The sequence below is a fragment of the Lepisosteus oculatus genome, chromosome 15 (assembly GCF_040954835.1).
Source record: "Lepisosteus oculatus isolate fLepOcu1 chromosome 15, fLepOcu1.hap2, whole genome shotgun sequence".
Lineage (NCBI taxonomy): Eukaryota > Metazoa > Chordata > Actinopteri > Semionotiformes > Lepisosteidae > Lepisosteus > Lepisosteus oculatus.
This window is the reverse complement of record NC_090710.1, coordinates 2,672,912-2,700,779: the sequence shown is the minus strand read 5'-3', so window position 1 is coordinate 2,700,779 and position 27,868 is coordinate 2,672,912. Positions and strand designations below refer to the sequence as shown.

At 41.9% G+C, this 27,868-nt stretch overlaps 2 protein-coding genes and 1 long non-coding RNA gene across 6 annotated transcripts in view; 1 reads left to right on the top strand and 2 right to left on the bottom strand.

Annotated features, from left to right (window-relative positions):
- The first annotated feature begins 23 nt into the window (after positions 1-23).
- Positions 24-27,709, top strand: LOC138223175 (uncharacterized). Its single transcript, XR_011181694.1, has 3 exons — positions 24-558; positions 11,369-11,464; positions 26,595-27,709. It is a non-coding gene; the product is annotated as an uncharacterized lncRNA (long non-coding RNA).
- cryaa (crystallin, alpha A) lies at positions 4,576-12,319 on the bottom strand. The gene is made up of 3 exons (XM_006638877.3): positions 12,041-12,319; positions 10,274-10,396; positions 4,576-5,483 (listed from the first exon to the last, which is right to left on the bottom strand). Exons 1-3 carry the CDS (start codon positions 12,236-12,238, stop codon positions 5,274-5,276), a joined length of 531 nt encoding a protein of 176 aa, XP_006638940.1. The 5' UTR covers positions 12,239-12,319; the 3' UTR covers positions 4,576-5,273.
- The window catches only part of cbsb (cystathionine beta-synthase b), a 43,733-nt gene continuing 39,881 nt past the window's right edge, over positions 24,017-27,868 (bottom strand). For all 4 annotated transcript variants that reach the window (XM_006638918.3, XM_069179265.1, XM_069179266.1 and 1 more), the window contains one exon: positions 24,017-26,672. In XM_006638918.3, the coding sequence (XP_006638981.2) occupies positions 26,563-26,672 (110 nt within the window). In that variant the 3' untranslated portion in view covers positions 24,017-26,562. The remainder of the gene's footprint in view (positions 26,673-27,868) is intronic.

Genomic DNA, 27,868 nt, shown 5'->3' with positions numbered 1-27,868 from the left:
AAGAGGAAACGGAGGTACGTCAGTACTCCGGAGTCCTTGCACGTCTCATGGACTTCAGGGGTGTATGTTTACGCTGCAAGTGGCGGACTGGAACACAGCGTCAGCAATGTGTAGAGCACATGCTTAGTAAAGAACGAGACGCCTGGGTGACTCTGCGTTTCCAGCAGGATACGCACACAGCCTGGAGTGGAGACTAACTCACGCATATGGCGCACATATTTAGCAGTCGCTTTTCGCTTTGCCTGCTCATGTCATCACCACATTTCATCGGGTACACGACGTGAACAAACACCCTTCCTGCAGTCCACGCTTTCCGGAGGGAGTGTACGCGTGCCTCTCTGTCATGCCAACCCATTAGCAACTGCCCCCCTGCGGGGCTCGAGGTGACGTCAGAGCTGTCTCGCTCAATTCATTGCTCTTTTCTGCCATAGTATTGGAAGCCGCCGGGTTATTGTGCAAGACGGATTCGGACTGCGTAAACAGACAGAGATAACGCGGCAAATCAATGAAGACTCATCCATAGCTATACACAGATTGAGGTCAGCAGCTCTCGCAACAGTAAGAGCAAATGAGCGTGTTTTAAAGTCTGTGTACCACTATGAGCAATATAGTTTATTCATTACTGTTCAAGTCTACTTGTCTGTACGGTGTGTTAGATACTTTCTTAGCCAAAATAGCTACGGTATAGGAACGATTTTGTATACCTTGATGCTTCAAGCTTCTTGTGATGTGCGAGTACACAGGCAATGTGTATTGCCATACGATCCAGTTACTCACAGATTGAATGCCTGATCAGTAGGTAGTTTATTAAAACAGCCGAAGTGCAAGTGAGTTCATTATTTGATTGAACACCAGCGTAATTTCACTTGGTCGACAAAATGTTTTTAAAGGACTGAGATATCGTTGTTGTTGTTGTTGTTGTTGTTGTTGTTGTTGTTGTTGTCGCTAGTGCTGAAACCGAATTAAAAAAAAACCCGTTGTTCCGGTTATTTGCTGACCCCAGGTACACCCACAGAGCTAAAATCCTTCTGCCTTTCTATCCCAAAAACTATCACCCGACCCAGCTCGTGGAACATACGTGTGAAGACATTGAGTATAGTACACATAAACAGTGGCAGTAAAAAGATAACAGTATTACACACAACTGAAAAGAAATGTAACTGCAGAGAGAGGAAAAAGTTATCTCTGGATGGCACGGTGGTGCAGTGGTTAGCATTATGTTTCCTCCCAGTCCAAGTAGATTATTTGGCTTCTGGGAAAATGCCCTGGAGTAAATGTGTGTGTCTGGGTGTGCCCGGAGATGGACTGGTGTCCTGGGTGTATCCTTCCTTGCACTCGTTGCTTGCTGGGATAGCTGAACAGGCTCCAGACGGCAGTCCTGGTGAATTTAGAAGGATTTATATAACTTCTCACATAACATATCATCTCAAAGTGCTTTTCGACAAAACAGGGCAAAAAATAGAGTACAACAGAATTAAAGTAACAAAATTTACATTAAAGACTGGATTTGAATGATGACTGACTTGAAAGATCTTGTATGAGCTGGGAGATCATCCCACAGTCATGGAGCAACAGAGAAAGCCCAGTCTGGATACCCTATCAATAAATGAGAGAAGACCTTTTCATATAGTTTTCTAAGAAGAACACAAAGGGAAAACTGTTAATCAGTTGAAAACTTCTCCAGCTACTGCATTGTCACTGAAAGGTTATAAAACCACTTTATTTTACGCATTAGTCAAACTGAATGCACAAGGTAAAATCTGAAGCAAAGTGTAAAAAAGTTTTAACCGTAATGTTTTGAAAACTTTTTTAACGGGTTGTGTAGGGCCTGCTGATTGGCTCAGCTGGTAACGGGGCTCGTCGGTCACGGGGTTGAACCTGAGTCGTGCTTCTACGCGGCCCGCAAGTGGCTGAGCACTGCTGAGGGTAGGATGAGTTTAGTTGGCCAGAGCTCACAGCGATCCCTGTGATCACCAGCTGCTTGTAGACTCGCTATGCTGCTATGGAGGGAGGCGTCTCTTCTCCGATAGGCCCTGAGCCCCATGACGCACCTGCGTTTCCCGTGACGTTTTAAGAGATGATTGGCTCGCATCTGCGTGGAAGGCGGAGTTTGCTGGCGCTCCCTAATTTTACGTTGTGATAGGCCTGGAGGATCATAGCGACAGTTCTAGCAATAATAATAGCTGCTTACATATATATAGCGCTTTACAGGTAATGGGGATCCCCTCCACCACCACCAATGTGCAGCCCCACCTGGATGATGCGACGGCAGCCATAGTGCACCAGTACCCTCACCACACACCAGCTATTAGTGGGGAGGAGAGCAGAGTAATGAGTAATTTTTCCCAGGAGGTCTCCCATCCAGGTACTGACCAGGCTCACACCTGCTGGGCTTCAGTGGGCTGCCAGTTGTGAGTTGCAGGCTGATATGGCTGCTGGTAGCCGGTAGCTGGTAGCTGGTAGCAGCCATATAGTTAGCTGTGCCAATTTTGATGAGTATAACAAAATATACTTATGTATAAAATTTTTATGTAACTTTTTGTAGTGTAACGCGCATTGAGAAGCTACCTTTAAAGGCGCAATATAAAGTTTATTATTATTACAGAACAAAATACTGAAGAATATTTTTCAGTATTTTTTTTAAATGTAAGGTCAAAGGCCATATTCATTGTTAATACAATGCTGAAGTTATTAAAATGCTCAGAGTGGAATCAATCATTCAGGTACAAAAATGCAGATTCCTTCAGAATCAAAATGCAGAATTCAATCAGGATGTAAAAGAAAATGTATTTCTTTGAACGCTAAACTCATTGAAAGAAACTTGCATTATCACCACACACCTAAGTACTTTAAACAAAGGCAATAAGAAGTTCGGACGCAGGTAAGGCAATGCGGCACTATTTCTCCCTGACTGCACTTGGTGTTTTTTGCATCTCTGGGGAAGTTAAAGCGTGGATCTCTTTCCAGATGTGGGGATGTTTTGCTAGAGTCACCATGGGGAGGTCTCCTCAGCATTATGTAGCAGAAACAGTTCTGCTGCCGAAGCGAGCACAGAGTCTGCCATCCCCTGTCGGAGTCATTAGTGACAAACCTTGGCTGTGTTATTTATATCACTTGGCTTTGTGTGTCACCTTGTGGATGGGGCTGCTGCCGGCAGAGAGGCAGCTCCTGGTGACGCACTCGGGCCCCAAACCTCCCAGCAGCCCGTGTGTGGCAGGCAGGGAGGGGGCGCGGTCTCCCGGAGAGAACAGGTGGCATCACGCCGTCGTCACAGAAGCTGCTGCTTTGTGCAGCGGTGAGGAAGTGAGACGCATACAGTCTGAGCTGTCGATAAGCAGCTGCAGCCCCAAATTAGCCTCCTTTTGAGGAAAAGCCATCAAACTGAGGCTTACGTTGGTGGAGGGACTGGGGCTCTCTGTGATCGTGTAAAAGGCTTCGCTTCTATCATCGGTGCATGAATTAAACCGTCAGCTAAAAAATGTCAAAACTTGATTATAGAGAAACCTTATTGTATAGATCACATAGAAGGAGACACAAAAATACCAGGCTGATGACTTCTGATTCAGAAGAGCTTGTTCTAGATGATAAAACAGCTGCTTTGAAATATTCTTAGTACTGGAATTTAGAGGTCAAAGACTGAAAGGAAAACAGTGTTGCTGACTAGCTGAGGTCTAAACCAAGAGATCCGTTCTCTGCTGCAGAGCTGGGGACACAGGGAGAGGGTTGTGCCATGTGATCCTCGCTGGTGTTGTTGAGAGGAAGACAGGGAACAGTTTGAACTTTCCCATGGACACTCAATCAGTTCTAGCTATGTTATAAACAGGACACCGCAAATAAGAGCTGTTGAGTAACTGTGGTGTAAGACTAACATCCCTGTTACCAGAACCGTGTCTTAGATTTCAGGCCGGCTCATTTAGTGTTCCTGAAATCTCGTGTGAAATGAACAGTGAATTGTTGGAAACCCAAAAGGTTCCAGATGCCAGTCCTGATGAATTGAGAGTGATATATAGCGCCTTTCATCTTTCATAACATACCAGCACAAGAGATGTACTGCATAGAAGCTGGCTGAATTGCATGAGCTGTTGGCTACAGCATCACAAAATCCAAGAGCAGAGAGGAAAGTGAGAGACAGGCACACTCTCTTTTGAGGTCATTATAAACCAACAGACCTGTTCAGTCACCCATTTTTCATCTTTTGTGTTTAGGTGTAACATTTAATTAGCTCATTTGTGTTTGAAACTGTTCAGATTTGAGTATTTAAAAGGTTTAAATATTAAAAAAACCTTCAGGTTTAATATTTGTGAAATTAACCTTCATGGTCAATTAACTTATTTTATGCTTCATGTTTGAACTGTAAAATCATTTAAACCTAGAAAAAGTAGAAAGGAGCAACTAAGAGCTAAGGATTCATTTGTAAATTAATTTTGGTTTTATGAATCTAAACATTAATATGTTAGTATAAAAAATGTTTATAAAGCACATTTCACTTCTCAAGGGAATGATTGGCCACAGAATTGAACTGCTTTATCAGTACTGACTTCCGCAAAGTGTGTTCAAGACAAAAAAAAACAACTATTTCATTTTACAACTTTATTTCTTTGTTGATCAGACTTCTCCAAAGATGTGCCAGATATCATTATAACAGGGTGAAAGCTACAGCACAGGAAAGGAAAAATGATCAACAGAGGAGTGGAAAGCCCATGAGTGGGAGAGTTTGCAGGAGCGTATCCCATTGACGGAATCTGTCTTTTGTAAGCACCCTCAGACTTCCATCAATATGCGCTTCATCAGGCTCGCGCTTAGGCCTCAGACGTTTCATCGCATGCCCAGCCAGTCAGGAATCAGTCCGTGTAACCGGTGCATTTGCTCTGAAACGTCGCTGTATCCCCTTTCTTTGTAATTAAGGATAACGTCTCAGGCGTCTTTTTCTTTGTGGGTTAAATGTAAAATGGGCCAGGCCAGTTCACGCACACGTATTGATAGTGGCCTCACGCGGCTTGTCGTTTTTTGTTTCTTTGCATCTCTTTGCTGTTCTGCCTCAGCTTGCTCCCCTCGTTCGTTCCCCACCCACCCACCCTCACTGCAATAGTAACTTCTACAGAAAGAGTAACTAGCTATGCACCGACGCCTACGCCATGGCTGTCGGGTAAGAGAGGAAAGGGGGTTGAAGCAAGGAGGGGGGAATTGGGATAGCAGTGGACCGTCACCCCACCCCACCACACCTCCGGACCCTCGAACCCCAAACCCCGTCCCCCCAGACATCTCCCGCGCGCCTAAGAGGGAGCGGCGGAGGTGGGCTTCTCCTCTCGGGTCACGGGGATGTTGCGATCGCCGCGGCTGGAGTCTGCCCCCGAGGAGATTTTGGGCCCGCAGAAGGTCAGGATCCCATCGGCGGACAGCGAGCAGGTGATGCCAGACTGGTCCATGTTGGAGGGCAGCCGGTAGCGGCGGTGAAACTCGCGGGAAATGTAGCCGTGGTCATCCTGTGAGGGCAGACAAGAGACGAACTTGTCTTAGTGGACATATCCCACTCTCCATTACCAGAAAGCCGGATCCAAGCCCCGGAAGCACAGGACGCAAGGCAGGGTTACACTCTGGATGGGAAATCAATTCAGCGCCTTTAGTGGATTTGGAATCCAGGAAAAGAAAATGGAAGGAGTGGAAAAAGACTCCTTGAGCTATAGAAGAATGCCCCGATATTATTTTTTTTAAGGATGAAAGATAATCCGATAATGAGAATAAAACATATGGTATAGGTATGGTAAGGGGGAAGGAATTTTAATTGGGCAGCTGATCTTTCTCTGGATCTGAGTGGTTTTCTCTTGATCTGAGCGGCCACAGGATCAATTGGGTTTTTACTATTGCTTGCTTTTCTTATGTGGCGATGGCTGATTTTAAAGCTGGAGTGGACTGAGTGGGGCAGAGCGGACCTGTGTTTTGCAATCTTTTGTTGTGCTGGGAACTTGAGATGGGAGGGTGTACTGGATGAGTGCTGAGAAAGACGGGCATCAGTAACGTATTGTTGAGGTTTTTTTTTTTCCTCCTGCTTGGTTTGATCAAGTGTTACAGCAGATGGTCTGGAGTTTTTTATAGCGATAGTGTCTGGAACTTCCATGCCTCCCAGCTCAGGTTCTCTGTATTTCATGGTCCCTTCCTTTTTAGTTTGTTTCATGTACGGAGAAGGCTGAAATCCTGACTGAGTTTTAATGCCCATTGTAGGTGCTTTATGTGTGAGTTTATTCTGTTCTATTCAGGCTGAAGTTTGTAACTTATTACTGGGGTTGAATTTGGTGTGGGTGGCCTTATAAGAAACTTTAACAAGTGGCCTTTTAGAAGTGGAGAGAGTGGGTTGCTTCACCATCTTATTTACAGCGATTGCTTCACGTGTCATTTTGTGGTCCTGGGAGTTTTTGTACGGCCATTCACCTATTGCGGCTGGAGTTGTTTTTGGTGCCATTGTCTTATTTCGAATATAATAAAATGTCAAATTAAGTCATGTTGGTGTCTTGCCTGTGAATTAGTCTGGGACCAGCAGAATAAAAGAACCTGGGAATTAGAACAAGAGGTTTCCTCACCTTTATTGAGGGTAGCTTGTGTTTTATTTAAAGATATAATAGGGAAAGAGGTAAATCATAAAAGATAATTGATTGGTTTATTTTGTGGGGGGTGTGTTTTCCTTTCTTTATTCCTTTTTTTTTGTCTTCTTCTCCCTTCACAGCTAATAGGTACCGTTTCTGCTATAGATCGTAAAAAATGTGAATTTCAAATAACATTCTAAGAAATCAATCGCCGCTACACCTTAGGCAAAACCAGGCCACTCATTTCAGGCTTTCTTAGTTGCAGAGGAATGTTACTACAACTACAATGTTATACACTCGTTTTTTTTTAATTGTTTTTGAAATTCTTCAGGGGCATTAAGCAAATTCTGGCGCCATCTGGTGGGCCCATGAGCAACAGGCATTGGTCACAGTAGGTCTGCAGAATGTCTGGTTACAGGATCCAATAACAATAATGATAAAATTCTTTGATTGCATTAAAATGACTCCATGTTGCCTCATATGCTTGATGAAGAACAAAATATGTTTATAATTTTCTGTAAAGGTGACACTTTTCCAAGATACTGTAGACACTGTTGGCTTGCTCAAAGACCAGCCATTCACAAAGCCTAAACACAGGAAGAAATAAACTATCCTTCTCTCTAGAAAACATGAGCTCAAGGTATTATCCAGACTGCTGGTAGATATCTAGCTACAGCTTGACTTTTGATTTTGATCACATTCAATTTGCTTTCTAAGGATTGTACATTGGCTAGAATTCAGAAACTCCTCATTTCTCTGTGATCTGTATAGATCCACGTGGGTGGAGGGATGAGCTCAAGCTCTGTGAGAACAGGTTGAGAGAAGTCACACTAGTGCAAAAGGCACAATGGGATCAGGTTGGGGACATTACCACAGTGGCTTTTCATGTGCAAAGCATTGAAACAGCTGTCTCTGCAACAGATTTTATATGCAATAAAAGCTACTGATAACCAAGTATTAGCCCACAATCTATTTAGGATTGTTATTGTAGGTCAATTAACTCATCAGCAGAAAGTCCTGCAAGAGGAACAACTCCCTGGACAGGACACCAGTCCATCACAGGACACCAGAAAGACTGCACCCTGGATGCAACACCAGTCCATCACAGGACATAAGACAGGACTGCACCCTGGACAGGACAGCAGTCCATCACAGGGCACAAGAAAGGACTGCACCCTGGACAGGACCAGTCCATCACATGGCATGTACAGACACAGAGATAATAAGGAGCAGGTACTCCCAGCCCTGCTCTTGGAAAGAGAAAATCAGTTTTTTTTAGGTCATAAAAACATCTCCAGCCTTGGATTTGGATGTTTTTTGTGATCCAATAAGCAGGTGATTTGTTAAATTCAGTAATTTAGAGATGTTGAGTTGGGCATCATAGGACTTTTCTGCCCTCAAAGACCTTCTTTTAATGGAACAGATACTTTGTTCATTCATCAGTAACTTATAGGTGGCCTAAAAGACCTTTGATTGAGAGACACAAATTAACTTAGTTATTATGTTTTTGGAAGATGGAGGAAAACAAGAATGTTTGGAGAAATTCCACACTGAACTGAAAAAAACATACAAACTCCACACAGAGGGTGCTCCAGTCTGAAATTGAATCAAGGATCAAACACTGCATACCTCCCCTCAACATTTAGCATTTAATTTTAAACCCTAAAAACAGAAAGCTGTAAAAAGATCAACCTAAATATTAAAAACTCCTTTGTGTTCGAGGACAATTCAGAAACCTAGAAATGTTAGTGAGCTCCATTACAATGTACCAGCTGCAATCGTTTCTCTCAGAATATCAGCCGTGTGATAGTACGTGCTTGTTGGCATTTATGGAACCTGAGAGGTGACACAGAAACGTCAGTATTCCAGAAGGAAGCCCTCTGGGAGATCTTGTGACGCAAAAGGGCTTAAAATGACAGAAAGGAAGAAAGTCTTAGCGACTCGTCCCTCCCTTGTGATTCTTGTGAAGTGTTATTTGTTAAAGGCTTTGTGAGATTCTGTTGGCTGGTTAAAATAAACTTCTTTGGGGGATCTGAAGTGAGCTGTCTTTGATTTGTAATGTTTTGGCAGTGAAAGAAAGAAACAATCAACAAACTATCCCAGCTTAAATTTTAAAACTTCTGTTGCCTTTTATGGTAATCTTATACTGTAAGAATTGGACAGTACTAACTGTATTTTCTCTAGCGGCTGACAATTGTGACTTTAGGCTGCAGTTATTACCCTAGTTTTTGCAGCTGACCTGAGCAGCCATAAACTGATTTACAACTTTGGGAATTTCACAAAGGTTAATTTGTCTGCGAGTGAAAGACTTAAGGGAAGTGCTTGCCATTCTGAAGTTGTCGTGGTGATGTTTAGCTTGAGCACTCTGCCTCTTGAGAGGATGACTCATTCACACCACACACAGGTTACCTTGCTGTTCTACATGCGCTTTCAGCCCTAAAGTAGCCTGCATAACATGAGGGCAAGAATACCACCGAAACCGGAGAATGACAAGCACAGGTGAATCCTATGAATTTTCAACTTTATGGCTCAAGGTTCAATTTCAGGACTGGAGAGGCCTGTCTGCATGTTCTCCCCAGGTTTGTGTGTTTTTTTCAGGTATTCCCAATTTCCCCCACCTCCCCAAAACAAGCTATGACTGAATGGCTGCTCTAATTTGTCCCTTTCTAGGATGGAGAGGTTTAAGAGTATTTCATACTTGAAGGTGTTTGTTCTGGGAATGGGACTGTAGGGAAATAGAATGAGGGAACATGATGGGTTGATTGACCACCTGTCGCCTGTGGCTTTCCTAGTTTTCTGAAGTTGGCAAAGCAGATTCTGTATGACACGTCTTCTAAACAGCTGGGTGAGATTCTAGCAACTAAATTAAATAGAGTGCCAAATGGTCCCAATACATTTATATACCTTCCTATAATATTATGCTAAAGCTAGTGGCTGTCAGACATAGGAAACACCCCTGATTCTGTGAAAAAATATAGATATAATTTGCACTCCCCCTCTCTCCCTAGCTTTTGTAATGTTTTTTTCCACCTAATTTAAATTCAAAGAGCTTAATTGGCATGACTTATGAATTACAAAGCATAATATGATAATATCATCTAACTTCCAATCAGGACTCTGCGAATCAACAGCGTTGTTCTTTGACATACGTGCTTTAACTCCTTTACTTGGAATACTGTATGTCATACTGTATGAATGTGAGGAGTCATTCTCTAAAGAGTTTTATCAAAGCTGACATTTTGACTGACCTAACAGCTGATGTTTTCTAAATTGGATCTTAAGAAAAGTTACAGGCAAGAAGAAGGCACTCAGCCCAACGTGCCTGTTTAGTACTTAGCAGCTGATCGATCCCAGGATCTCATCCAGCTCTTTTCTGAAAGAAGCCACAGTATCAGGTTCAACAATATGGTTGGGCAACTTGTTCCACTCTCCTACAACGTTTTGGGTAAAGAAGTGCCTCCTGTTCTTGGTTTTTATTGTAAGGCTTTCCTGTGCCTGGGCAGAGTATGATCAAATCACCTTGGTTTATCACACAGTCTGCCTCAAACGGAATGTTAAACAATTCCATCTTGTTGGCCATGTTCTTTCAAACATTGAAGAGATTCAGAAATTGGCCTCAATCCAACAATAGCACACTTGAAAGAGGAGTCTGTGGCTTGGGATGGAAACAAAGTCACGAGTCAGGATGGCCGTACCTGTCTTTCTCCATGCTTGCCTTGGATTTCCACGTAGTCATCAATGATCTTCACATTTAGGTCATCAGGGGAAAAGTGTTTCACATCCAGATAAATTGTGAACTTGTCCCTGTCAGAGCGCACCTGTTGAAAGGCAAAGGAATAGTTTATACATTTGTCACTGCCTGTATCCTGAAGACAGACCCTTTCAACTGCTAAAGAAGGAAAACAATTAACATCCCCTAGTACTGTTTAAACGTGTCTTGACAAACATTAACACTATGCACTGAACCATTTTTTTCTCTCTTATTCTTAGAAAATGTGAGCTCTGCACACTTCCTGTGTTTTTTTGTTGTTAAACAATGTTACTTTGATTGTTTTAATAAATTCCAGATCAAAGAAAACTGAGAGGCGTGTTCTGTTGGCAAAGGGTCGTCCTATGTTCCGGGTTTCCCTAAGTTTATGAAACAATATTTTTATTTTTTTTAAGACAGAGTTGTGATAAGAGATTTGTCAGATGTTAAGTATGCATCGAGACAGGGCTGCTGTGGCATAATGGGACATGCTCATTCCAAACTGAGGAACAATGTGTGGAATATTCGAAAGACCCATGAGGAAAAAATCAGTCTTTTTGGCAATCATGAAAATTAAGATCAGAAACCATCGATTTCAGTGTTTTAGGAGCAATATACTACATTTTAGGGTCTTAAACTCCTTTTCAGCCCTGAATGTAGCTGGAGCCCCACAGGTTTGATGCATAACATTATAAACACTGCAGACTAAGGTCTAAAATGAATTAAAGAGAAGACAGGATAATGAAAACATTGTTTTATAAAGAGGGAACTCTACCCTTCACTGGCTTATTAAGGGGCGTATATATGGGAGTGTGAAACTGAGTCCGTTCTGTAGCTCCCTGTCTGGCTTTTCCAGTGTAAACGTGGCCACGAGGAAGTAACAGGAAATGTTCAGATTGTAATGTAGATCAACAGATAACTGTAGCAAGATATATGCCTCTAAAGGGCAGCATGCACTCAGTCACTGAATTAGGAAGCAACGGCCATGTCTAGTGACCTTTCTACTTCCCATAATTAGCGTACATTTCCCTTTCGCCCCCAGCGGAGCTGGAGAGCTGCCGAAAATGATCGGGGCTGCACTCGGCACAGTCACTGTAACAGTTCCAGGAGAACAATTCCACCAGGAATATACAGCAAGGTGGGTGGATACCCTCAGATTCTGATTTGGAAATCATTGCCTCTCTTTTTGTTTCAATAAGATATTCAAGCATGTGAATTCTCAGCAACATCCTGTCAGATAGTTTTTTTGGGCCCACAAAAGATAGAATCAGTCCGTTCTACTGATGCCTCTTGTCACAATCTTATGCGCCTTAATTACGTAATGAAGCATCAACCAATCCAACAAAGAAACATCAGCCTGCCCACATCCTGCAAATGGAACAGACTGAATCCCAGCCACTGACTGTTCCCAATCTAAAATCTTTTCTCGGCTACCAAACACCCCTGATGTTGTGTACCCACACGGCTGCCACATACAAGAGCGGTCTGGGTTTTGTATTTTCAGACAGGTCAACAATTTCATGTGGTTACATGGTGCCATGTAGGCCGGCCACTGGTTTTGCTTTACAACCTTTTACGTAGAGAAATTCAAATTCGCAGAATTTCTCTGAGAAGAAAAAAACCCCGACTGGACTAAGATAATGTGCACGATGGTCCCCCCCCCACACTCCCCGCCGGAGTACAGAAAGAACACAAAACCCTTGAAAGGATTTACCTCAGACATGCCGGAGTTGGCAGATTCCATGAAGTTGCGGAAGAGAGACTGCCTGTAGTAAGGGCTGATGGTAGATGCGGCATAAGGGAAAAGGTCGTACTCAAACAGACCGTCCCCGAAAAACTGGTCGAAGAGGCGGCTGGGGTTGAGGGAGGCCAGGGCGCGTCTGAACCAGGGGTGTTGAATGGCAATATCCATTGTGGCTAGCTGCTGCTCTTTGTACTGCTCTCAGAGTGGGCAGGAAGGCTGGGAGAACTGAACTGCTGTGGGTCCACTGGGCTCCTCCACCCTCTTTATATACCTGTTCCACAGAAAGAAGGCATTAGCCTGGATTTCACTGGAATGGCATTATGTCATGACAGGGGGGCTCCTGTCAGCAGAATCAATAGGGCTTGACCCTCAAACGACAGTCTGGTTTGCTCGCAAACACAAGGCTCCATGCCAGCACTAGATGGACAATGCCACCGAGCCAAAACAGGCCACAGGGCTTCATCCTCCAGAGGGATTTGTTTTCTCCCTAATTGTGTTTTGTCCTGATGCTGAGCAACTTGTAGCTCCTTAAAAACACAGGGTCTCCCTGTATTTTGAAAGCCATTGGAGTGTTATGTTGGTTAACTGCTGCTTAATTTGTGCAAATACCTTTGAAAGCCTATTTGTGCTTGTCCCCTTACAAGTGTTCTAGTGCATCTAATAGAGTTGCCTTACGCCTCTTTTCTTTACAAGAATATGGAATTGGAGTTTGTTCTCTTTTTTTATCTGTTTTCCCCTACACAATTCCCTAGAGCCACACACAAGACAAAGCAGAATCTGTGAGACAAGGAGCAGTGCTCAAAAAACAAACTTTGCTCTTAATTTCATTAGAAATTAAGAACAATCTGAAGACATTTGTTTTTTTGTTTGTATTGGGACATTTGTTTTCCCAATACAAACCAATGACATTCGTCACTCGCTTTTGGTTTGCTCAGTAAGCAAAGCACATAGTTATGTGATGCCTAAACTGAAAAGTCTCATTTTTATGCTCTGTCCACATCTTTGTCTGAAGCCAGAACAGGAAGCCTGGAAATTATTTTAGGCGCCTCACATGAGAAAAAGATCTTAAATTAGGTCTTTACAAATAAAATCGTAAACTATTTTCAGTTTGGTGTTTGTTCAGTCTAGCCTGATTAGTAGTTAGTAGCTATTTGATCAAAGGATATCATGAAGTTAGTTCTTTCAAGTAACCAGGATATCATCTTTAAAGACATGGCTGCATTGCTTGTTTCAGACTCCCACGACACTTTGTGTAAAGTGTTTCATGTGCTCGGTTTTGCAGGCAGTTTCATATAGTTTCATGAAGTCAATGCAGTTATGACAAAGATCAAAGGTGCAGATGGGGCTGTGCTGGGTTGTCGACAGGCTTTCAATCTTTAGGTGGACAGATCCTTAAGTAGCGTCTTCTTCCACTTGTGTCCTCAGGGTCGTGTTTCACTGTTCATCCTGAAGATTGTGCTGGGTTGACTTCATCAATGCTTTTGAGAAATTAGAAAACTTGTATCAGGTCCTCTTGTAGTCTTTTCTGTTCAAGACTAAAAAGGTTTATTTCCTCCTGGCTGTCTTTTATAGTATTTGATATACTATATATGTCCTTAAGCCCCAGAATGTATCCAGTTGCTCTTCTCTGGACTGATCCTAGGGCAGCGAAATCTTTTTCCTAATGTGCTGTCCAGAATATTCTAAATAGGCCTTGCTAGTTCATCATACAAGATAATATCCCTTGATTTATTTATTTTTTTTATTTTAACTATATATATTAACCTACACAGTATACACATTAAATGTCATCAGCCAGGGGTTTGTCCAATCCCAATTTTTAAAAATTTTTTTGAATTTAATTTGCTGCTTTTACAGTGTTTGCTAATCCTCCTAGTTTTGACATCACCTGCAAACGTGATTAGTTTACAAACAGTACCAGAATGAAGATCAGTGATATGAATTAGGAAAAGTAGTGATCTTAGTACAGAGCCCGTGGAACTTCACTTATTAGTTCACCCTAATCTGAGCATTCTCTCAGCCACATTGTTTTCTAGTAACATTAAAGTTACTCTAGTCCTATAACTCTATGTCTGGTGCTCGTCATCCACCTAAAGCTGGAAGGTACGTCGACAGCCAAGCACAGCCCCACCTGCACCTTTGATCACTGTCAGAACAAGTGAGTAGTTCTTTAATGCTAATACAGTATATTCCATCTTTGCCATGAAGAACAGTTGCATAACCATGCTTCCTAGTGGTGTACAATGTAATTACATTTTATTCCACTTGTATGTGGGAGTGTAAGATAAGATCACTTTATTTCTTGCATTAGGAATTTGTCTTTTCACATACCCTTGCTTGCTATCCATGAGACACACAGGCAGGGAGAGAGAAGCTTGGGGTTAGAGCACAGGGTTAGCTATTTATACAGCACCCCTGGAGCAGCTGGGGTTAAGGGCCTTGCTCAGGGGCCCAATGGAGTTGGATTCCTCTGTTGGCCACAGGATTTGAACCGGCAACTTTCCAGCCACAGGTGTAGATCCTTAGCCACAGTACCACCGCTCTGCCCTAATAAAAGGTCAAATTTGTCAAACTCCAAACTCGACAAGGATGGGATTCGAACCCACGCGTGCAGAGCAAAATGGATTAGTAGCCAATTGCCTTAACTACTCAGCTACCTCATTGCTGTCAAGTGTTGTTACACAACTGACAATATCTGTCAATCAGCGTACTGGGCTAGAGGAGTCACTTATTCCTCAATACTTGATCAACAAAGCTTCCAAAGTAGAAGAAGGCGCAGGTAAATATGAGACAGCTGTAAGAAACAAGAAAGCAACCATCATGGCCTGTGTCAAGCCTAGACAATGCGTGGCCCTTCCAATAGCCTCTGTTCAAAAGATAGGAGTTGAACCCAAGGCACTGTCCAACACTGTACAAGGTGGACCTTAAATGCCGGCTGTCAGGACACAGCCTTTGGTCTCTACGGCTGAGATACAAGCCCTCACACCCTGTGGAACAGGAGCCTGCTGTCGTACCAGTGCTCTCTGTCCTGGCCTGCCTGCTCTAACCCATGGCTTGCTGCTCAGAGGGGGAGAGGAACCGTTAGGCTTGGGGCCCCAGAGATTTGATTTTCACCTTCCAGAGATTTGTCTTTCTCTGCTGCTTGCTGAAAGGCTGTTAGGTCCAGTCTGTTGTATTGATTAACGATCGTGAAACCACCCAGTGGCACTTTGTTTGCGAAGGGCATTAAACCAACCAAAGCATGAATTTCAATTGAATGGATGCAACACGTTGGTTCCCTCTGTCGAGTGGGGATAGTAATACTTTTAAACTCAGTTTGTGCAGCCTTGCTGGCCTCTGTGCTGTTTTGGTCTAAAATCTGAACAATGGATCACAAACAGCTGATCATATTATTGGGTGGGATTGAGTCCTTTAGCCCTGTGACAGACAGCTACTGGGCCCTGGGTTTGGTTCCTGGTGTGCCTTCTGTGTGGAGCCTCCATGTTCTCCCTGTTTATGCTGCCTGCACTGGTGTCCTGCTTGGTTAATAAGTGTCATGAGGCCAGGTGATCAGAGCTCATTCATGGAAGGCCAGAAGGGTTCTGGTTTTCCTTCCACTTGACCCCTTAATTGCTTAAATGGACTCATGATTTTCTTAATTGGACATATTGAAGACACTCCTTATTTTTGAGAAGCTGGAAACCTGCTGAACAGCGTCCCCTGGGGTCCGGAGCTAGTTCCCTATGCTCTACATTTTCGCATTAAAGCACAAAATTGATGTGTTTCTTATTATGTTTCCCAACCATAAGCTAGCCCACTTGAATCCACACAAAGCTCATCTAAATCAGGAAGAGTGTGCCTTATATGGAGTCACTTAGAGAGCAACACTTCAGCTAATGGTTTTACTCCATGCTTACCTATGACAAGCTCTAACAATGATTTCTGTACCCTTCTGAGTTCATCTGTGCTTTACCAAATCTATTCCTCTGCGGTCATTTAGCTGGGCTTGTCTGCTGGAAAAAGATCTGTCACCCAAGAAAACAATTACTGTAGCAAAACTCCCCTCCCAGCCCTCCTCCTCCTCCCCCCCCGCCGTTAACCCAAGCAAGAGTCAATTACTTCCTCACTGGCTTTTTGAAAGCTGAATTAACATAATCCTACTGTGCTTTACAGCGCCCAGAAAAGGCTTATTGAATTTAACAGCGATGGCTTTTTTTCCACCTCAGAGACCCCAACAGTAACATAAACAGATCTCGGCACTGCTCGGAATGTGGGCGAGGCATTGTTGCGGAGGCACTGGTGAATGTAATGGGGGTTAAGTACTGGCTGCCATTCAGACTAATTCAGCAGCTCTGGTGCTGCAGCCCTCTTTCATCAACAGGTTGTAAAGTCCCAGGGGTATGATTCTCAAATGCCTTACTGTTGACAGCTAGAATTACCTTCCTGGTCATCTTTTTGTGGTGTTTCCAATTAGTGTGCCACGTTAGAGGTTTCTACAGATGTGTTCAGTATTGATGATAAAACAAGAAGAGAAGACACCTTCAGGCTGATTTGGGCTGACTGTGTTATCTAGTTAGTTCAAAGCTATTGTACATTACTAACACCAGGTACAGAGCTCCACATTAAGAGACAGTATATTCTGTCTTCTATTAGTATATAAAATTGCTTGTAGACAAATTATTTTGCTTCTAGTACTTAAATACTTAAACATGTATATTATACCCTTGTTGGCGTGGTCACATTGAATTCTGCTGCCAGTTTAGAAATATTTGCATAGATACTGTATTTTTAAATTCAAAATGATGTGAATCTACAGTCATAACTCATGGAGAAAAAAAGGTACAATTCCTTACATATAAAAGGTATAATTCCTTATAGCTGCCTTACAGCTGTTGGCTCTGCCTTCACTTCTGCCTCTCAGATGTTGAGTGAATTTCTTGAGTTTTCAGTTCTGCTGTTGATGGTGCTGTAATCAAACCCCTGATGGAAGTTAGAAAGCACGGTGTAACTTTTGACCCTCTGTTGTCATTTGAAACTCCTGTTAGGATCTTCAATAAGTGGAACTTGCCTCTTCCTGTGTAACATTGATCAGTTCAGACTTTCTCTTTGTCTTACAGGGAAAGACTGATGCATGTTTTTATTAAATGAAGACTGGACTACTGTAATGCCCTACTTGATGTGGTATCTTTTACGGTGCTACCGTACATACTGTAGGGTGCATTGTGTTCATGATTCTGTGGCTTCTGTGCTACATAGAAGTACTCTCACTGCATCAGCACATAACCTCTGTCCTCTGGTAAAGCAGTGGTTAACATTGCAACTTCACAGCACTGGGGCCCTGGGTTTGATTCCAGACCTGGACTGCTGTCTATATGGAGTCTGCATGTTCTCTGTGCGTGCTCGTGTGGGTTTCCTCTGAGTGCTCTGTTTTCCTCTTGCAGTCCAAAGACTTCACTGGTTCTGGGGAAACTGCTCCTGGTGTGCGTGTTTGTGTTAGTGTCTGTGTCCAGGACTTGTGTCCTCTCCAGCGTGTTTCTCACCTTGGGGCCTCTGCTTGGCGGGATAGGCTCTCCGCAGCCCTGAAATGAATAAAGTGGTTAGAAACTGGATGGGTGGTCCAACTGCAGACTACCTGAAACACTGGTCAGGGTTCCACAGGGAGTGATTGAGCCTCTCATTCCACGTCTGTGGCGCTCATCACTTCCCAAGCCCACTAGGGACTTGTCAGCTGTCGGCACTTTCAAAACTCACACTTTTTACTACAGCTCACAATGTAGAATTCAGTTTTACTCCTGGTTTCACTGCGTAGTCAGCAGTGTTGAAGCCTTCTTTTCCCTCTGTTGCTTCTGTTGTTTGTGTGTTACGTGTGCTCTTGTACAGCAGCTTGAGATCCATGGAAAACGCTCCAGCATCATAGCAGTATTATTTTTACAGCAGTGTTAGAAATAAGAATGATAGTCCTTCCTTTGTGGATGAGTGTTTGAAGATGCAATGTCACCCTGCCAACACACTTTTGCAGGAGGTCGTGGCTCATTGAAAAGGATCCTCCTAAATGGCATTTGATGACCAGAATGATCCCAGTACTATTACAGGGGGCTAACATGTTTAGAACCAAAATCACATTTTTAACTTCTTAACATCTTCGCCCTTTCTCTTCCTTTGTACTGTATGTGCCTCACAGGGGGTCTTAGCTGTGAAGGGGTGAGATGTATCTAGAAGCACAAAATAGTTTCAAGGTGATGTAGGTCTTTGAATTGTGTGGCTGCAAGAAAGAAACTTGCAGTCAACAGCTGTTCTTCTTGAGGGTAGAAAATATCAATGAATATTCAAAGTCAATGTCAAAGACACGATTATCCTTGGGCGAAGCATAATTTACTCTGGTTTATCTGGCATACTCCTATTTTATGAAAAATTAAAAACCACATGTTCCACATCGTGCTCTCTGTTTCAAGGTTTGATACACACAGCTTGAGTTTATTTTTTAATTTAATAAAAAACTTCAAAAACACATGTACTGAGAGGATACGGTCTTAGAAACTTGGAATTTAGTAACATAAGAAAATAAAAATAAGGTAGCAAATTAGAAGATGCCGTTTGACTGATGTAGCCGGTTGTTAGTACCTATTTCTTGAAAGACGCCAAGTTTTACCTTCAAAATATGTCGGAATAGCTTGTTCCAGACTCCAACAACCCTTCCTGTAAAGAAGTGCCTCCCCTTTGTAAATGCAAACAAGTTTTTTGTAATTTTAATGCCTTCCTGTATATTTGCTTTTAAAACAAATCGACTCACATTCAGTTGCAAGTATGATCCCTCCCCAGATAAAAACGGCCAAAGAAACCAGTCAGCATGATTTTACTTCCCTCTAGTGGCTTCACCTTGAATTTTGCTTTCTCTTGATGTCAATTGATAAAATGCGAGATTAACATCTTTTATGTACAAAATTAAAAAAATAAAAACAAAATTCAACTCCAAATCATCAGAAAATATCATTAATATGATATGACGTGCGACAGAACTTTTTTTATAGTGTACACATTTCCCGTTATTATTGTGACAAGCTCGCCTTTATTGTCTAACTGAAGCGCACATTTACATCGTTAAATAAATGTCCAGTATTCTTTCATATGTGCCACCTGGCATGAAACTTCCATTACTTCCCGTTTCTAGCTGAAGATTTTGTAGGAAGTGGGCGGACGCTTTGAACGATCAAATTGTTCAGTGGTTGAAATACAAAAACAAAGTTACAAAGTATGTCAAAGCGAATTCCGTGCAATTGCTAACTGCTGGTAATGATGACGTTGTTGTTGATGACGCACAAAAAGCTGAATTTGCGGAAAACAATTTGGAGGATATTTTACTATTAATTTGTTATAGGTTGCAATCACCAAATCATCGAGGATACTTTCTCATTGACATTAACTTTTAATTTCCAAACAAACAGCTATTAACAGGAACCGCTTTCCTGAAGTACTGTGACCTAACCTAAAGAAGCGATAATATGTAAGTCATATAAGAAACGTTTTTATTTTATGTTATGTTCTTGTGAAGGCAATATTAAAAATAAAACTCCCAAGCAAATATTAACTGTTAATTCCCTTTACTCTCGTTTTTACATATCCCTACAATCACAAATCTGTAATATTGCGTGTCTGATTTCTACGTCACACAGTTATAAATCCGAGCTGAATCTTTGGACAGACAGAGCAAGAAGCGTCATAACCATTACCTCTTGATGTACACCCAATACTACTGTTGGGGGTTTGATATTATACATGTAATCGTCTCCAGGGATTATCAGACCTACTTCTGGAGAGTCGATAGTCCTTTTCACACTTTAAATCGGCAATTTCTAAACGTTTGGAACGTTTGTCTTGTAAAAGTCACAAGCTTCTCAAGGCAGTAGCTGGGATGGGTGATGCTCTTCACGAGTCAATCGCTTTTTAACCACAACACACACGATGCTGTAACCAAGTGTTTTACACACTAGTCAGGCCCCCTGACTTTTCACGGCAATGCTTTGATTTGTGAAGTTTTAAAATGCAATATTCCATTCATTTCATTTGTAATTTTCTTATACATATTACAAATTTTATGACAGATAACCTTTAAACAGCTGTGGTAGCTCAGATGGCCAGGGCGTTTAGCTCCTGAATGGAAGGTCCTGTGTTCAATCCCAGGTAGGGGCAAGGGCAAGCGATTGATGTAGCTTGCTCTAATTCCTTCCAGACGGCTCCCAGGTTCTTTCAGCCTGCTTTCCAAATGAGTACCGGGGGTTAATCCTTCTGGGGGTAATAGGCCAGCTGGAGTGTGATGCTGACCATATTACCTCCACTTCCAGTGTTGGATGGTTGAGAAAAATGGTGGCCCTTGCTCCCTATTCCCCCATGGGCCTTGATGACCTGAAAAGTGACCTACCTACCTAGCCTTTAAACACAGAGTGTCACAGGGAAAGTGTATGTATGTAGTCTGGTGTGCTGCATGTATTGATAATGTGACTGTGTAACCATCAGGCATGAGGGAGAGAAAAACAATAAACTCCAAAGGAGAAAGCTAAATCTCTGAAGTTTCAAGGCCTGAAGGTTGATTTCCCCCTTCAGGTCCTGGGTGTGTATGACAAGCAGTTATTAGAAACAGTTCACATGCACATGTCATGAGAGTGAATTGTATTTAAGATATTATGTGAGAGCAAATGTGTCCTATCCACTGGTTGGAGTGTTCTGGGATCTTGGTTTGGTAGGGCTTCATATCCACTGGGGCCAGCGCTTTAGAAATCTAGGAGCAATCCTTGTAATGGGATGGAGCTTGATGGACCTCAATGCCTACTAAAGGAACTGTGATGACAGAAGAGAGGCAGGAAGGGGTTAAAAATGATTAGACAGCAACTATGATTGCAGTGTGGTAATATGCCTCCACACTCAAAAACCCTTGGTTTTGGTGGCTGTTCGACCGGGGCAGAGGTTTTAGGTAGTCAGGATAAGAAAAACTGAAAAGATGTGTCTTCAGCTTCGATAAAGAAGCTGATGCAGATTGGACATCCTTAACAAGGTTCGGTAAGTCATTCCACAGTATAAGGGCTGTGTGACTGGAAGCTCTGTCACCTGCATATTCCTGTTTATTTGGCGGTTTGTGAGACAGACAGCATCCTTCGACTGGAACAGTCTTTGCTTACAGAAGCAAAAGATCACTTAGGAGGCTAAGTTATCTGCATGTGAATAAAAAAGCCTTGAGATGTATATGGTATCATATGGGAAGCCAGTGCAATAAAAACAGGACTTGGATGATGTGATTGTGTTTCTGTGTTCTAGTCAGAACATTAGAACAGTTAGATTCTTTGAGCTTTCTAAATATGGAGTGGACATTCTTAGTTATGTTTCTAAGATGGAGAAAAAAAACTTTAGAAACCCGCTTTCAATGAGAATCAACATTAAGGTCAGGGTGAAACTTTTCGCCAAGTTACTGTACAATATTTTTCACTGTTACTGTGATGTGATTAACAGTGTGATCAGCCACATTAAAACTGGAGTTTGACATGTAATAACAACTTTTTTTTGCCCAATGATAAGGACTTCAGTTTTGGTTCTCTGGTGATAGTTAATAAGTGGCCTCCTGTCATTTCAGGGTTTCCTGTGTTTTATTTCAGTTTCACATTGGTTCTGAAAGTTAACTCTTATCCAAGACATACTGTTTTTCGGGCATATTGAAACATACTTAGGTTTCCGTCTGAGGGGAGTTATCCTAAGAAAAGATTTACTTTTCCTTACTGTTTTCTTGATTTCCAAACACAGCTATTATGCTATGGAACAAGTAACAGGTTTATTCCATGCTGAAAAAAGAAGAAAGAAAACACAATGTTTTGGCCATGGAGCCCTCTTCAGGTTCTTTCTTCTCTTTTCAGCATGGAATAAACCTGTTACTTGTTCTTTTGCAGCCTATGCATGCTGACACAGCTACCCACCTGAGCTATTATGCTTTGCTATGTAGTATAGGGTGGCTGCTTACTTATCAATAGTGCCTGGAATTTAAAACCATTAGAAAGGTTACAAATAGGAGGCAATTCGCTCAATCTAGCTAATGTAGAAGCTAATAATATCTTAATCTGAGGACCTCATCCTGCTTTTTTTTAAAGAAGCCCAAGTATAATTAAAAACACAGTTGGAGATTTGTTGAAGTCAACCCACAAGCCCACAACCAGCTAAAGAGGTGCCCCTTGCTGTCTGTACTAAACCTAGTTCACTCAGTAGTTTAAACTTAGTGTATAGAAGTATTATGAAGAGGAATGCATGAAGATACTCTCACATTGTTTACAAAAGCTATACTTTTTTAAATCTATATCTTAAATAATGGGTGTTCCTATACAAATCCTCCAGTTGAGAGGCCTACATAAAGGACCAAAGAATCTAAAAGCTACACAGCTCAAGGGCAAAGTATCCATAGATTTTGCCAAATCTATTTGAATCAGATGGCTTTTTTTAAATTCATTTTTGGGAACACATCTATAGCAAACAAAATATGGGTAGGGACAGTTTTTTATAGCAAGAAATTATGTTCTGTATGTGCTACAACTAAAACACATTTTGGAGTACTTTCACGATGCTGTTTTGTTTTGATTAATCCAAACATTTCTGACTCCAACATGCCAAATCACATGGTCTTTAACATCATCCCTGAAGACATTCTGTTCTCCTTTGTTTTAATCTTACTGGATAGAACAATGAATTGCATACATATCTGACATACATATTTTATAATCAAATCTGACGTGCCTGATTTCTATAATGGTGATGGTTGTGCACACATGTAATAAGGAATACAACAATTTAAAAAAATGGGATTATCGATAAACACTTGTGTTTCCCTTTTGGATTACTTTTCCCTAGTTTACGGAACCAGTACTGCCTGCAGATAAACTTACAGTCCTTCCACTGAACTATATCCTTTGTTTCTTTCAAATCCATCACTACATTTCCTGCTTGCAAAACCTACCACAGTGATAGTGTGCGTACACTACCCTCATCAGACCAGGATTTGCAAAATGTACATATCCAGGTATCTGAAAGAAAGGCTTCACAAATCAAAGCAAGGTTGTGAAAGGCCAGAGGACCTGCCTAGTGTGTAAAACACTTAATTGCAGCAATTGTGGGTGTTATGGTTTAAATGCTATTGGTTTAAAAAAATCAGTTTGAACATCATGGTTGCGGTTTTAAAAAGCTGTTGAGTAAAGAATAGGAATTTTCCTGCTGTCAGCAGTATTGTGTATATACAGTAGTTGACCCTTACCTAAATTAAAACAGGACATTTAGAAAGAGTTTCAGAAATAAAACAAGCTTTATTCCCGTGCTTACAGTCTGGGTAATTACAGACTATGCTGTTCTGCTACCTATGCTCATATACGGGTTGTTCGCATGAAACTCGCAGTATTTCTCACGTTTTGAACGTACTGTATGTACAGTACACAGTGGTCCTGCAGTGTTCCAGACAGTGCATGATTGCACATCAATCAAAACCCTGAGAAAACCCTTTCAAGTCGCGGTCTTTAAAATGCATTTGGTTTAACTAATTTGTGCGTCTCCTTTGCAAAGATATTGGCGTCAGAATATTTACGTGTGGTCAAAAAAACTCCATAAAAAAAAACAAAGTGAAGGCTGGGAAAATATTCCCAATGTACCTTATACACGATACAAGTGTTTTCGCTATTTAAGGAGGTTTCGTGAAAATGCTATGAGCGTGCCAAAATCATTTTTGAACTTCAAGCTAACTTTACTGCGATGAAAAACACTTGTAAATCTTTTCTTTATGAATATTATGCCTCTTCCATAAACAAAATATATTTAAGTATTTCACAACTTTTTCACTGTGAATGTGCATGGAAAAGGCTACAACAACAATACTGAAAAGGGTAAGGAACTGCATGGGAGTCCCATTAAAAAAAATCAAATACACAAAAATAGCAAAAAAAAACACTGTACTCTGGGGGAGCAGACAAACTTTATTTGAAGCCATTGTTATTATTGCAGTGTTTTCAAAACAGATAATGGTAAAGAATGTTTGACCTAGAATATGGAAAAAAGCAAGAGGTTACAAGTGAGAGGAGGCCATTATGCCCATTGACTCTGGTTAGTAGTTTACAGCTAATTGATCCAGGAATCTGGCTTGAAATAAACCAGAGTATTAGATTCAAGAACACAGCTGGTAGCTTGTTTCATACTCCTGTTTCATACCATAACAAAATCCAAAAGGATCTTTTAAACTTCATGAACCTCCCGTCTTTATTTTAATACATGAAAACACCCCCCAATACAAGCCCTGCTGCTTGGGCACTGGGTTTGGACAAACTAATTCATCAGTCCCTGTCCAGCAAGCTTAATCGGCTAGCATTCGTGTTCCAATACACCAGCTACCCTAAACCCATCCCTGGAGGGGGTCAATTATTTCTGAACATGCAGCTCCAGGGTCAGTCATTTCCTTCACGCAAAAGGAATTGGAAACAATACGACTGTATTTTCGGTATAAAATAGTTTACTGCAGTTCTTCTAGGAAATGCTCTGTTTCAAGATGCCCTATGCCTGCTGTATTTTTCTCCCTGTATTTCTACTGACTGTTGTGTGGGTTTATTACTATGTATCCACAGGCTGACCTTCAGGCACTGCCATGTCAAGCACATGGTATAGCTCCTCCCTTGTGCATTATTTATGGACCAACCGGTAATAAAGTATTTACATATTGCCAGTGCAAGCAAGGGGGAGGGGTTTTTGAGTCTGTAAAAGCACGGGGTTAAACAACCTCTGGCTCCTCTGGGAGAATCACCAGGTGTGTCTGGGAGTGAGCAGTCTTGGCACATCCATTGCCAGTGTCTCAATGTCCTTGTACATTAACAGTCACTGCGCAGACTCATCCAGCCAAATGAAAACATCCCAAACTTGCTCATTAAGGTTTTTTTGTATTTATAAATACAAAAATTAAAGAGTATAGTGTGTAGATTCCACCCCCTACGGTGGCAGGTGGGATCCTGGGAAAAGCAAGTCAACCTGGACTGTGATGTGACTGCATGAAAGACCGCTTCTCTTTCGTGTCATTTGCACTTGTTTTCTGAAAGGGAGGGCTGGTAGGGTGCTCTGAACATCCATCCATCTCCTAACTGCTTCATCCAATTCTGGGTCACGGGGGAGCTGGAGGCCATCCCAACAAGCAGTGGGTACAAGACAAGGCAGGCCCCAGATGGGGCACCAGCCCATCACAGGACACGCACACACATCTGGCCCAGTTGTCTCAGAAGTAAATTAATTTACCAACACGTCTTTGGACTGTGAGATGAAACCAGAATAACCAGAGCAAACCCACACAAACATGTGGAGGACATACAAAGTCCACACAGATGGCACCTCAAGTCCAGAAGTGAACCCAGGCTCCAGCACATTGAGGCAGGATTGCTAACCACTGCGCCACCATGCTGGCTCTGAATGCGCCAGATTTAAAAAGGTATGTTATAGCGGCCGAGTTATCCAGCAGCAAGCACTCCAAGGCATTGTAGCTGCATGTACAGGAATGTGATTTCTTCTAATTTACAGAGTCTTTGCACGTCAATATTTGAACATTCATAGAGTGGCAGAAATACCAACTGCTTATCAGATAAACTGCTCTTCTTCGGAGGAGCAGTTCAAAATCCACGCTTCAAGATACAAGCGGAATAATAATAATAATAATTGCTTATATTTTTATAGCAATGGGGACTCCCCTTCCACCACCACCAATGTGCAGCATCCACCTGGATGAACTTGGAATACTACTAGGAACCAGTCAACAAATTTCCATCTTCCTCATTTTTTCCCAAATTTAGCATCAACAATTATTTTTACACCTCCCAAGTTTTAATCCTATTCACCGAGAGCCCTTGTGCTCACCAAGGGCAGGTGTGGAAAACATGGAAAACTGCAACCACTGGATGCAAGACAACTGCAGTTTCACAGATGTCTGGCAGGGGGCACTCTTCAGTCCTTACAGCCCAATACAAAGCGACTCAACCTCAGCAGTGCTCCATCAATCGCTAAACCCCCAGATTCCTGGTCACAGTAGGATAATTTAATAATACAATCCAGATCTCTCAGCATTATGACTGAGCCATTCAGGAGCCCAAATGTAAGATTTGATAGATAATCTTTTAAAAGGCTGCAAATGTGTAAATAATCATATTGAAAATATTTTGCTGCTTACAAAAGAAACATGAAAATATGATGCATGTATATTTCAGGATTTAAACTAATCTGAGGGTAAGCTGGATTTTGTCTGCCAGGGAACCACAAAACATTTAAAAAATTAGAAAACCTAACAACCTTTTTTCTTTTTCCTAAGGACACTTCCAAATTCAAATTATCATTGCCTTTGTTTCAGAATTGACAGTTGCTGTTAATGGCAAGTCATTATACTATGATGGAGTCTGATTTTGAAGAAAATGTAAGAGTTTGCTACATTCAATGTTGTGTCCTGCTTTTACAGGGATGGACCAGGAAGGCACCTCTCAGTTCTCGCCTTGTTTCTTCTCTTTGGCAGTGACGAAGTTGAGGAGGTCAATGGCAGTCACAACGCCAAACACCATCTGCTTCAGGCAGGGAGAACCGTCTGACAGGTCTGGAAGAGGAGCAGGAGGATGAGGAAAAAAGCACTCCATCTACTGCCACAAGAAACTAGAAAACTACTGATCGAGAAGTCTGTGCAGCGCCTTTCATGCTTATCAGAAAACAGACTATTTCAACTATGCAATAAAGTAAACATTTGCAAACCAGAGCAAGCCTTTCAGCTCATTTGCTTGCTAGCAATTGATCTGAAGATCCCATCCAGAGGCTCCCTGAAAGAATCCAGGGTACTGGCTTCAACAACATGACTGGGTAGCTTGTTCCACACTCCCGCAACCCTTTGTGTAAACATGTGGCTCCTATTCTCAGGTCTATATGCACTTCCACATTTTGATTTTGGTTTTGTGAATGTGTGGGACCAATAAATTACATTCACGTCAAGGGATCCTTTCATTAATCATCAGCTGGAAGCAGTTTCTTTCATTTGGTCACACAGAGTTCCACTGAGCAATAAAAACAAAATTTGAGAAAGCCTTCCTACTGCAATTTCCATCATTATTATAGTTCATCAATTAAGAATTATGGTGAATTGCCTACAATAGTTTTACATTTCTTTTTAATTCTAATTTGATTTCAATTTGAGTACTCTACCACCAAGAATGCTACATATTGAAGTTATTCCTGGCTGTGCTCGACATGCAAGATCAGGAAAAAGATGCACACACACCAGCGTCAATGCCAGGTATCCTGGGACGCCTGTGCTCGCAAAGACTGAGATGCACCCCTTGCACACTGACCACGTTACATCTCTAGTTGATGGTAGTTTAAAACTGCCTCCTGGACGAGAACTGTACATTCAACAAAAATAACATTGTTGAAAAGACATGGAGAGATGGGCACCAGGATTGGTCACAAGAATAAAGCGGGCTCTGACACGGTTGAGGAGCATTGGAAGTTATTCAATGGAATATGAAAATTCATTTCCCCAAGTCAGATGGAGCAGGGACTGTTAAGCTTTTGTTGTGGGCTGAGATTTTTTCTGATAATAAAAATGTAGTCACAATAAAGTTTTAAATCAAGATGGAAATAAAATGCATCATACTGCACTCTGCTGAAATATTCACAACTTTATCATTTTTGGCAGGGGTGTCTAGGACAAGCTCTTTCACGGGACAGAGAAGGCACAACAGGTAGATACTAGTGTGCTTATGTCTGCTCCCTTTGGCTCCTGGTGTTTAGCTGCACAATGCT

Bases quoted from the DNA above. Each gene is read 5' to 3' on its own strand.
- cryaa (XM_006638877.3), bottom strand. From the start codon at position 12,238: ATGGATATTGCCATTCAACACCCCTGGTTCAGACGCGCCCTGGCCTCC. The intron at 10,397-12,040 runs GTAAATCCTTTC...GCCTTTCAACAG, and splicing joins CCAACTCCGGCATGTCTGAG to GTGCGCTCTGACAGGGACAA. The intron at 5,484-10,273 runs GTACGGCCATCC...CTGCCCTCACAG, and splicing joins GCAAGCATGGAGAAAGACAG to GATGACCACGGCTACATTTC.